Raw genomic sequence first — 12,550 nt, forward strand, 5'->3', positions numbered from 1 at the left:
GGAATACATAGACACAAACTCAATTTACAAGATAATGGCTGGATAATGGTTCCAACCATTATCTTGTAAATTGAGTTTGTGAGCACAGCTCTTCACTCACCTAATGAAGGAGCCTGAGACTCCGAAAGCTAGTGCTGCCAAATAAACCTGTTGGACTTTAACCTGGGGTTGTGAGACTTCTTACTGTGCCATTTAAGAAACCCAGATATGATCTAAGGAGATCCATCAAAGATCCAAAAGACAGTACTGGACCAAGCTGGAGTCCCAGACTAGCCATACAGGCCCCCGCTGACTATGGTAAGGTCTGCAAGACATAACAGGCTACAAGATGAGGCATGTAACATCGCCAGCTCCAACACACCCTTCCCTGATGAGCCCAGTGCATTGCATGCCCGTTTTGAGCATGAGGTCAGTGAGAGCATACCCTCCACCCCGGATGCTTCGGATGAAACTGTATCTGAGGTCACCATTGCAGATGTCAGAGCAGCCTTCTGACAGGTCAACTCACGGAAAGTGATTGGCCTGGATGGGGTACCCAGATGAGCACTCAGATCCTGCGTGGATCAGCTGGTGGGTGTATGCGCAGACATCTTCAACCTCTCTTTACCACAAACTGAGATCCCTATCTGCTTCAAGAAGATGACCATCATCCCGGTACCAAACAAAAGCCAAACAGCGTGCCTTATTGCTGCAATTGTATAGGCCGTTGGTGAGGCCACGCCTGGAGTATTGTGAGCAGTTTTGGTGTCCTTATCTGAGGAAGGATGTCCTTGCTATAGAGGGAGTAGGGCAAACATTTACCAGGCGGTGGCTCTGACATCTATCATTATGAAGTGCTTTGAAAGGTTAGTCATGGCACAAATCAATTCCAGCCTCCCAGATTATTAAACTAGAAAGAGTGCAGAAAAGATTAACTAGGGTGCTACTGAGACTTGATAGTTATAAGGAGAGGCTGGATAGACTGCAATTTTTTTCCCTGCAGCATAGGAGGGTTAGGGGTAATCTTATAAAGGTCTATAAAATAATGAGGGGCATAGGTCAGCAAGATAGTCAACATATTTTCCAAAAGGTAGAGGAATCTAAAACTGGAGGGCATATGTTTAAGGAGAGAGGGGAGAGATACAAAAAGGTCCAGAGGAGCAATTTTTTCACAGAGGGTGGTGAGTGTCTGGAACAAGCTGCTCGAGGTAGTAGTAGAGGCAGGTACAATTTTGTCTTTTAAAAAGCATTTGGACAGTTACATGGATAAGATTGGTATATAGAGGGATATGGGCCAAACATGGGCAATTGGGATTCGTTTGGTGGTTTAAAAAAAGGGCAGCATGGACAAGTTGAACCTCTATGACTAGTAATATATGCGACAATAATAATAAATCAAATCAAGTTATACCTTGGGATGTGAAAGGCTGTTGAGCTTCCATGGAGGATACTCCAAATTGCTTTGCAGGCCTACCTTAAGCAATTCTGGGCCTACAGAACCCTGTTGCAGATTGCATTATCTGCATTATCTTGGTCTGGGTGTGGCAGTTTAGGCCAGCAGGCAACATGGCAGCAGAAAGGGCACTGACAGAGTGAGTAGTGGGAATGCAAGCATGCTGGGATTGTGTGAGAGGACAGCTTTGGAGAGACAGGAGGTGAGCCACTCACTGCAAAATATATAATCTCTGATGCCATTCAGCCCTTCAAGTGTGCTCGCCATTCATTTTGATCATGGCTGATCATCGAATTCAATATCCTGATCCCCCCCCCCCCCTTCCTCCCATATCCCTTGATCCCTTTCGCCCCAAGAGCTATATTTAATTTTTTCTTAATCGGACAACGTTTTGGCCTCACCTACATTCTGTGGTAGTGAATTCTACACATTCACCACCCTCTGGTTGAAATTTTTTTTCCTCCCTTCAGTTCTAAAACCCAAATTATGCTCAAATTATGATCCCTGGTTCTGGGCTCCCCCACTATCTGGAACATTCTTTCTATCCTGTCTAATCCTGTTTAAAATTTTGTAAGTTTCTATGAGATCCCCTCTCACTCTTCAAAATTCCAGTGAATATAATCCTAACTGACTTAGTCTCTCAGGAATTAGCCTGGTAAACCTTTGTAATCCTAGGATTTAGCCTGGTAAATTTTTGCTCTACTCCCTCTATAGCAAGGACATCCTTCCTCAGATAAGGACGCCAAAACTGCTCACAATACTCCAGGCGTGGCCTCACCAACGGCCTATACAATTGCAGCAAAACATCCCTATACTCAAATCCTCTCACTATGAAGGCCAACATATCATTTGCCTTCTTTACTGCATGCTGTACCTGCATGCTTATTTTCAGCGACTGATGCACAAGGACTCCAAGGTCTTGTTGAGTATCCACCTCTCTCAATTTACATACATTCAAATAATCTCTCATTTATCCACATTATACTGCATCTGCCATGCAGATGCCCACATACTCAGCCTGCCAAATCACGCTGAAGCATCTCTCCATTCTCTTCACAGCTCACCCTCCCACCCAACTTTTGATCATCTGAAAATTTGGTGATAATATATTCAGTTCTCTCTTCCAAATGCTTACTATATAATGTGGACAATTGGGGTCCAAGCACAGATCCCTGGGAAACCTCTTCGCACTGACTGCCAATCAGAAAAAGACCCATTTATGCCAACTCTTTGCTTTCTATCTGCTAACCAGCTTTCTACCCATCTCAAGACATTACTGCAATCCCATGTGCTTTAACTTTACATAGTAGTCGGTTATGTGAAACCTTGTCAAAAGCCTTCTGAAAGTCTAAATAAACCACATCCACTGGTTCTCCTCAGTCAACTCTACTAGTTACATCCTCAAAAAATTCCAATAAATTCATCAAACATGTGGAATCTGTATGGGTTGATAGAAGTGAGCACTTCTACCATTTCCCTTCTGTAAACGCATGCTGACTTTGCCCGATTATACCACTGCCTTCCAAATATCGAATTATGAAATCCTTGATAATAGACTCTAGCAACTTCCCCAGTACCGACGTTAGGCTCACTGGTCTATAATTGACTGCTTTCTCTCTACCTCCCTTTTTGAATAGCGGGCTTACATTGGCTACCTTCCATTCTGTAGGAACTATTCCAGAGTCCGAAGAATTTTGGAAAATAATCAATGGATCTACTATTTCCAGGGTCACTTCCTTAAGTATTCTGGGATGAAGACTATCAGGACCTGAAGATTTATCCACCTTCAATCCCATCAATTTCCCCAAAGCCATTTCTCTACTAATGCTGATTTCCTTCAGCTCCTCACTAAAACATGTTTCTCTCAGCACTTCTGTTACATTATTCATGTTCCTTTGTGAAGACTGAAGCAAAGTACAAATTTAATTCTTCAGCCATTTCTTCATTCCCGGTTATGAATTCTCCCATTTCTGACTGTAAGGGACCGACATTCGTTTCTGTCAATCTTTTTCTCTTTACGTATCTATAGAAACTTTTACAGTCAGTTTTTATGTTCCCCATTAGCTTTCTTTCTTACTGTATTTTTCCCTTCTTAATCAATCCCTTGGTCCTCCTTTGCTGAATTTTAAACTGCTCCTACTCCTCAAGCCTTTTTTTTTTTCTTGCCAATTTGTATGCTTCTTCCTTAAATCTGATACTATCACTAATTTCCCTTGTAAGCCATGGTTTGGCCAAAATTCCTTTACCACTCTTGCGCCAAACAGGAATAAACAACTTCTAGAGTTCACTATTTGTTCTGGAAATGTCTGTCCACTGTTTTTCCTTTCAGTAATGTTTCCCAGTCCATCATGACCAATTCATGCCTCATGCCATCATAGTTACCTTTTATTGAGGTTGAGGACCCTGGTCTCAGAATCAACTACATCATTATCCATTTTGACAAAGAATTCTATCATATTATGGTCACTCATCCCCAAGGGTTCTCTCTCAACTCGATTGCCAACTAATGCTTTCTCATTGTATAACACCCTGTCTAAGATGGCCTGCTCCCTTGTTGGTTCCTCAACATATTGCTCCAGAAAACCACCCTGTATGCACTCCAGAAATTCCTCCTCTAGTGTACTGTGAATAATTTGACCCTCCCAATCTATATGCAGATTAAAGTCGCCCAAAATCACAGATGTCCCTTTAACACATGCATCTCTGGTTTCCTGTCTATTGCTTTTCCCAACATTAACACTATAGTTTGGTGGTTTGTATACCACCCCCATCAATGTTTTTTGCCCCTTGTTGCTTCATAACTCAACCCATACAGATTCCACATCATCTATGCTAATATCTTTCCTCAATATCGTATCAATATCATCTTTAAATCAACAATGCAACTCCACCACCTTTTCCTTTGTCTGTCCTTCCTAAACACTGAATAGTCCTCAATATTTAGTTCCCATCCTTGCTCACCATGGAGCCACATCTCCATTATGCCAACTATATCATATCCCTTTACATCTATCTGCGCAATTAATTCATCCATTTTGTTTTGAATGCTTCGAGCATTCGAAACAAAACCTCAAGGTTTTCCTTTGATAAAAACAAATTACTGCGGATGCTGGAATCTGAAACCAAAAGAGAGAATGCTAGAAAATCTCAGCAGGTCTGGCAGCATCTGTAAGGAGAGAAAAGAGCTGTTGTTTTGAGTCCAGATGACAAAAGGGTTTTCATTTTCTCTTTTGATTTCTTTTCCCTTTCTTACTAGTTTTATCTTGGTCCTTATCTGTCTTTAACCCTTGATTTCTCTGCCCATCACTTTCCTTATTCTCCTTACTGCCTTTTCCTCTTGTTCTTAATTCCCCCTGCTCTGAATCCTTGCAAAGGTTCCCATCCCCCTGCCATATTTGTTTAAAACCTCCCCAACCACTCTCACAAGTACACCCCCCCCCCCCCCCCCCCCCCCCCCACCGCCCGCCCGCCAAGCATATCAGTCCCAATGCTGCCCAGGTGTAATCTGTTTAGTTTGTACACCTCCCCCAGAACCGGTCCCAATACCCTAGGAATCCGAAACCCTCCCCCTCACCCATCTATTCATCCATGACTTTAACCTGGTGTTGTTAAAACTCTTACTGTGTTCACCCCAGTCCAATGCCGGCATCTCCACATTTCTATTCTGACCGGCATAGGTAGTGATCCTGAGATCACTATCTTTGAGGTCCTACTTTTCAGCTTATTGACTGTCAAAGGGAGGTGGTTAGATTCTCTCGTTCATTGCCTGGCTTCACATAGCATGGATGTTACTTTCTTTCTGGGTTTGTCATATGTGGGTATGGACTGCTTCATTATCTGAGGAATTGCAAATGGAGTGGAACACTGTGCAATTATCAGTGAATATCCCCACTTCAGACCTTTGTCATGATTTGCCACGGGACATAAGATCAGAATAGGAGCAGGCGTTGAATATATGGACCCTCAAATCTTCTATGCTTTTCAAGAAGATTATGGTTGCTCTTTATATCAATTCCACTTTCTCACCTAACCCCATATCCCATGTCTCTCCAAGTGCCCAAACACCTATCAATCTCAGTCTTCATTGAGCACTCTTTTTTAAGGTTAAAAATTCTGAGGATCCACAACACTGATTGACTGAATCCTTATCCTGAGACTATGACCACTAGTAGTTCTAAATTCTACAGCCAGGGGAAATAATTTTTCAGCATCTAATCTGTCAAGCTCTGTAAGAATATTATACAATTTAGTGAGACCACCCTTCATTCTTTTAAATTCTGGAGAAAATAGAACCACTCTACTCAATCTCTCCTCATCAGTACATTCCCTCTGACTAGTAGCTGGGTCTTGATGCATGTCTTTGGAGAAGAGAAGTACTCACTGCGAGAACAGCAGGAGGTCTGAGAATAAGTAGGTTAAAAGTAGTGAGAGTGAGAAAGAAATAAATTGAGAACAAATCATCAAAAAAAATTAAGAAGTGACTTCATAAGACAGTACAGTAAGAAGTGTCACAACACCAGGTTAAAGTCCAATAGGTTTATTTGGTATCACAAGCTTTAGGAGTGCTGCTCCTTCATCAGTTGACTCAGCGCTCCGAAAGCTCGTGATGCCAAATAAATCTGTTGGACTTTAACCTGGTGTTGTGAAACTTTTTACTGTGCCCACCCCAGTCCAACGCCGGCATCTCCACATCATATGACAGTAGGTAGATGATTGGTTGCGAGTAGTAAGGTTTTTTTAAAATCTCTAAACTCAGACAATGGCTTAACCTCAGGCTGAGAAACTTCTAACGTTGCAGTTTAACTAGTTAACATTGCAAATAAATGGAAAATAAAGGGATGTCAACAACAAGGGAAGCAGTTGATTGATTGATGGCAGCTGGTAAATGTATTTATTTAAGTGTAAGTTTCTTTCTATTAAGTCAGTTAATAGTCTAATAAATGGGGGCATCTCAGGCCCGTGGAATGCAGCTTCTGTTCTGTCTGGAACTCCAAGATGCTTCTTGTGTCCAGGACAACAGATGTGCAGAAAATGTGGTCAACCGAAGCAGCTTGAGTCCTGGGTTTTAGACCTTCAGCTGCAGCTGGGGGCCACTACGGTACATCAGCAAGATCAAACATTTCATAGTTGTCATGTTTCTGCATGTGATCACCCCGCATTCTGAATATTCAGACAGAGAAGGGATGATTGCCAGACAGTCAAAGAGAACCAGGCAGGTAGTGCAGATGTTCTTGGAGTCCAATCTCACAGAATATTGGTGAGTGATGATTCCTCTGGGGAATGCAGTCAGAGCCAAGTCAATAGCACTACTGCTGGCTCAGCTGTACAGGGGAGCGGTGGAAAGGTTGGAAAAACATTCCTGAAAAAAATATTATATAGTTACAGGGACAGACAGGCGTTTCTGTGGCCACAGATGTGAATCCAGCATAGTATGTTGCCTCCCGGGTGTCAGGGTCCAGATGTCACTGCACAGTTCCAGGATGGTAGATGAGATGGTGAACCGCCAATGGTTATGATCCATATCAGTACAAATGACATGGCTAGAAAGAGGGATGAGATCCTGCAGGCAGCTGTTAGGAAGTTGGAAAGAAACTAGCAAACAGGACACCATAAGTAATAATCTCCAAATGATTTCCAGTGCCACGAGCTAGTGAGTGTAAACATAGGAGGAAACATGGTTAAAACCATTATCCAAGGAGAGTTTTAGATTATTAGTCTATTGCAACCGGTTCAGGAGAAATGGGACCAGAGAGATTGCACCAAAACAGAGCCAGGACCAACGTCCGTACAGGGTGGCTTTTGAGTGCCATTGGGCAGGATGTAAGTTGATTTGGCAGAGGGATGAAAACCAGGAGATAACATAAAGATGGCAAAACAAGGTACGCAAAGAATTAAGATAGTTAACATTTGAGTAAGAAATAGTAGAGTATTAAGTAGGGGCAGAGTAAGAGGGAACACAAGAATAAATTAGATTTACTGTGTGTGTATGTGATTGTACAGGATATGGAAATGAGGGAAACCTGGTTCAAAATTAAACATAATTGGGTGTTAAATATGCCTGGATCAAATTTGTTGAGGAAAGATATGAGTGGAATGAAAGATAGAGCGGTGGCAATTTTGATTAGGAGGAGCATTATTCCATAGGGAAGAAGGCATGGAAGTAGCATAAGGTGAATTGTTGCTCCTTCAGACAGCCAGCACAGACATGACAGATCGACTGGCCTTCTGTGCTGTAACTATTCTATGATTAGATTGCTGGAAAGTGAAGGTACTCTCGTGGGGTCAAGGACAAAATCTGTTTGGTTAGACCTGAGAAACAATATAAATACCATTACACCACTGGCTGTATTCCATTGGCCCAACTCGTGGGAGAGATGCAGAAGAACAAGGAAAATACAGAGAGGTGTAAAAATAAGAGCATTTATAATTGGAAAACTTGAGATCTCCAACAAGTGTTTATTGCACGGCGTCACTCAAGCGGTCCATACAGCAAAAATGCATTTTAGCAGACCAAATGGCTTAATGATGGTTCTGAAAACATGCTGGTTTACTCACCAGAAACAACACTCTACCATTTTTTGGTCAGATTTTAAAAATTAACAAGATGTGCATTAAGGCAGAATGAGAAAGTTACCTGGTAAAAGGTCCGCCAAAACTAGCATTCGCAACTGACTGGTAGAGTGTACCAGTGACCATGTAGTCAGATGATGATAAATCCTGAGAGGAGAAAATTTTATTTTGTCTGCTTTGTGTAGAAGCAGCATCGAAGGTAATAAGGGGATGAGGAGTCACATCTTTTCCATGCTCATCAAACACCTGGAAATGACAGACATACACCAGTATCATTTGAACATGATCAATATATATATCAAGTCAGAACACTTGTAAATCAACAGAAAGTTTAGTAACATGGAAATCCAGTGTCGGGCTCAACATTATTTCTTGTTAATTTTTTCCAGTTTTCTCTCCTTTCATTAAGGGTCTGATCTGTACAGTTTCTAGCAGCCATCCCAATAATTAACTCAAATGAACATTCATGTCAGTATGTTCTTCAAACAATGGGGTGAAATACATGGCAACAATGTTTGCACTTATGGTCTCGCCACAGTTTCTGAACGTCCCGCTCCGGAGCCCTTCCCCTTAACCTGTGTCTGTCACTGGGAAGAAGTTTAAGTTTATTTATTAGTGTCACAAGTAGGCTTACATTAACAATGCAATGAGGTTACTGTGAAAAGTCATGGAGCTGCAAATGGAATTGTGGCTGTCAACAGGTGGATCAGAAGCCTCCCCTCCCTCCCCATCCTAATCCCTGGAAACTGTGGGGTGGCTGAACCCTAACTGCCTGCTCACCGCAGAGCTCAAAAACTGGATGAATGACTTCAGGATCCAAACAAGATCCAACCAGTACTGTGTCCCCTGCAAGTGATGTCACTGGATTCTGCGCATGCGCAGACAAATGTACATGCATGGACAGGTATCAGCAGTCATCTTGCATGGCCTTCTTGCAGGAGACACCGTATAGTTTGACAAGTGAAATGGATAGAGCACTCTAGTACTCTGAGTCATCATGTGGCAAACAAAACACTAGGTCATTTGAAAATGAGCAACATAATGAATACAAGACATGCACCTTAATGTGAATAAATTATTCTGCTTTTTAAATATTGCAGGCATGCACTCTTGCCATCACCTTATCCAAGGCAGACATATTTTTCCAGTCAGATATTTCTGTGCGTTTCCTGCTACCATATTGAGAAATTACTGACCAGCTAGCATCCAAAAATATATGGTAGCAGGTAGCTGAATTTCTAGTCCATCAACGAATCCATCAATGGTCATCTCAATATGAGCCTCCTGTTCCGCATACACATTAAGTAAAGGTAATGATCTAATTTAATTATAAAAGAATTTATGGACTCCAATTCAAAGTTATGTGACAAAGAACTGCACATCCTAAACATGCTCTGAAAGAGATATTTTTTCTTATTTCTACCTTAAATAATTTTGCATTTATCTTATATTTCTGTGATTTCATTACTAATGAATTAGGAAACAACTTAAAACTACGTATCCCATCACCATACCTCATAATTCTGAAAATGTCTAATGAGTCACTCTTAACATTCTAAGCGCCAGTAAAAAATCCCCTCCAATTTCAAACTCTCTTTTCATTAGACCCTTCAACAGTAGCAGTGGAGCCTACCTCGTTAAATATGTTTAAGTCACAGGTAGATAGATTTCTGATCAATAAGGGAATTAAGGGTTATGGGGAGCGGGTGGGTAAGTGGAACTAAACCACTATCAGATCAGCCATGATCTTATTGAATGGCGGGGCAGGCTCGAGGGGCTAGATGGCCTACTCCTGCTCCTATTTCTTTTGTTCTTAACCGTCACAGTATCCAGGTGGACCCACACTGAACCTTTCCATTCTTTATCATCCTTTCTGAATAAACTTGTTGAGCCAAGAGAGGACTTGTTCCTTTTTAGATGATTATTTTAACCAGTGACACAGTGGTTAGCACTGCTGCCTCACAGTGCTAGGGACCCAGGTGTGATTCCCGGCTTGAGACACTGTCTGTGCGGAGTCTGCATGTTCTCGCCGTGTCTGCGTGAGTTTCCTCCGGGTGCTCCGGTTTCCTCCCACAGTCTGAAAGAAGCGCTGGTTAGGTGCATTGGCCATGCTAAATTCTCCCTCAGCATAGCCGAACAGTGTGGTGGCTAGGGAATTTTCACAGTAACTTTATTGCAGTGTTAATGTAAGTTTACTTGTGACACTGATAAATAAACTTTAAACACATTTTCACTAAGCCCAGCTGTACACTGTACAAGGCAAAAAGAATGGAAGTTGGGAACATAGCAACAAGTATTACAATCCCTGAAGTCCATTAGGTTATGACTGATCTGAACTATAACTCAATTTATCTGTCATTTCTTTATACCTCTTGATGGACAAGATTTATTGATCTCAGTCTTAAACATTTCAATTAAATGGATAAGATTTTTCAGATCATCATCAGTACTGCTTTGAAACTAAAATACAGAAGTACCCAAGATTGTGGTCCACCCTGATACCAACGACATAGACAGAAAGAGGGATGTTGCCCTGCAGTCAGAATTTGGAGAGGAAGGTAGGAAATTAGCAAGCAGTACCATAATCTCTGGATGACTCTGATTTCCGCGTGCAAGTGAGTATTGAAATAGGAGGATAGAAACATAGAAAAACTACAGCACAAACAGGCCCTTCGGCCCACAAGTTGTGCCGAACACATCCCTACCTTCTAGACCTACCTATAACCCTCCATCCTATTACGCTCCATGTACTCATCCAGGAGTCTCTTAAAAGACCCTATTGAGTTTGCCTCCACCACCACTGACGGCAGCCGATTCCACTTGTCCACCACCCTCTGTGTGAAAAACTTTACCCCTAACATCTCCCCTGTACCTACCCCCCAGCACCCTAAACCTGTGTCCTCTCGTAGCAGACATTTCCACCCTGGGAAAAAGCCTCTGAGAGTCCACCTGATCTATGCCTCTCAACATCTTATACACCTCTATTAGGTCTCCTCTCATCCTTCGTCTCTCCAAGGAGAAAAGACCGAGCTCCCTCAGCCTATCCTCATAAGGCATGCCACTCAATCCAGGCAACATCCTTGTAAATCTCCTCTGCACCCTTTCAATCTTTTCCACATCCTTCCTATAGTGAGGCGACCAGAACTGAGCACAGTACTCCAAGTGGGGTCTGACGAGGGTCTTATATAAATCAGATGATTGCGTGGCTGGAAAGATGTTACAGGAAAGAGCAATTTAGATTTCTGGAACATAGGGACCAGTTCTGGGGGAGATGGGACATGTACAGGTCAAAAGGATTACAGTTAAACATAGCCATAATTGATTTCCTTGCAAGGCGATTTGCTAATTCTGTTGAGGAGGATTTCAAGTTAGATGGGGTGTGAGAACCAGGTGGTAATACCAGAGAGGAATACCAAGGTGTGCAGAAAACTTAGAGAAACAGGTGGCACTAGATTAGGAAATAAAGAAGAGTGAAGTGATTCATTTAATAGAAAGAATGCAGAGAAACAAAAAAGAGGAGTAGATGAGCCGAGGAGCCTGGGTATATATGTGAACAGATCATTGAAGGTGAGAAGACAGATTGAAACCATGGTTATTAAAGCATGCAGCATTCTAAACATATTAACAGAAAGGATAAAAGCAAGGAGATTCTGTTAAACTTGTATCGAGCACTGATTCCCTCAACTGGAGTATTGTGTCCAGTTCTGGGCACCACACTTCTGAATGTAGGAAAGATTCATGAAATTGGCTGCAGGGGTAAGAGACTTTAGTTATATAGATAGGAGTAGGAACTGTTCTTCTTGGAAAAGAAAAAGTTGAGATGAGGTTTGATTGGGGTATCCAAAATCACAAAGGGTCTAGACAGAGTAGATAGGCAGAAATTATTCCCTTTTGTGGAAGGATCCAGAATAAGAGGGCACAGGTTTAAAGTAATGACAGAAGTAGCAATAGACCTGAGGGAAAGGTTTCTCACACAGCAAATGGTTGGATTTTGGAATGCGCTGCCTGAAAGTGTGGTGGAGGCAGGTGCAATCAAGGCATTTGAGAGAATTGGATTATTATCTGAAAAGGAAGAACGTGCAGGATTACGGGGAGAAGGAAAGGAAGTAGCGATCCTTTGGAGAACCATTGTAGACACGACCAGCCAAATGGCTACTGTGTGATTGAGTGTTTTTGAGTCTCCAATGATGGTGGCGTGGGTAAGAGCGAAAGAAAATTCCCACCATCCATTTGGAGCTTCCACTTCTGGCACAATTAAGATTGGTAAGGTGTTTATTCAGAGAATTTTGGGCACAAGTCCCAGAATTCACATTTATAGCAATTTGAGCTATTCATTACATAAAACAGTACCTGTATAGATTGTCTTCCTGCTGCACTGTAGCCTTTATCCAAGATTCTCTCTCCTTGCAAGTTTACCCTTTGGCGACTAGTTGACCCTAGAAAAATCGAGCTTCTCTGGCTGTGTCTACTGAAGTTCCCTAGGCTGGCATGACTAGAAAATTTCTTCATGCTTCCTCCCATTTTGGAAGCCCTACAATTTAAAATCAA

General features: G+C 42.1%; 1 protein-coding gene across 1 annotated transcript in view; it reads right to left on the bottom strand.

Moving 5' to 3' along the window:
• The window catches only part of dnai4 (dynein axonemal intermediate chain 4), a 99,142-nt gene extending 90,911 nt beyond the window's left edge, over positions 1 to 8,231 (bottom strand). Inside the window, exon 1 of the mRNA XM_078219373.1 lies at positions 8,067 to 8,231. Within this exon, the coding sequence (XP_078075499.1) occupies positions 8,067 to 8,128 (62 nt within the window). The 5' untranslated portion in view covers positions 8,129 to 8,231. The remainder of the gene's footprint in view (positions 1 to 8,066) is intronic.
• Positions 8,232 to 12,550: the final 4,319 nt, after the last annotated feature.

This window comes from Mustelus asterias, chromosome 8, assembly GCF_964213995.1.
Source record: "Mustelus asterias chromosome 8, sMusAst1.hap1.1, whole genome shotgun sequence".
NCBI classification, from domain to species: Eukaryota; Metazoa; Chordata; class Chondrichthyes; order Carcharhiniformes; family Triakidae; genus Mustelus; species Mustelus asterias.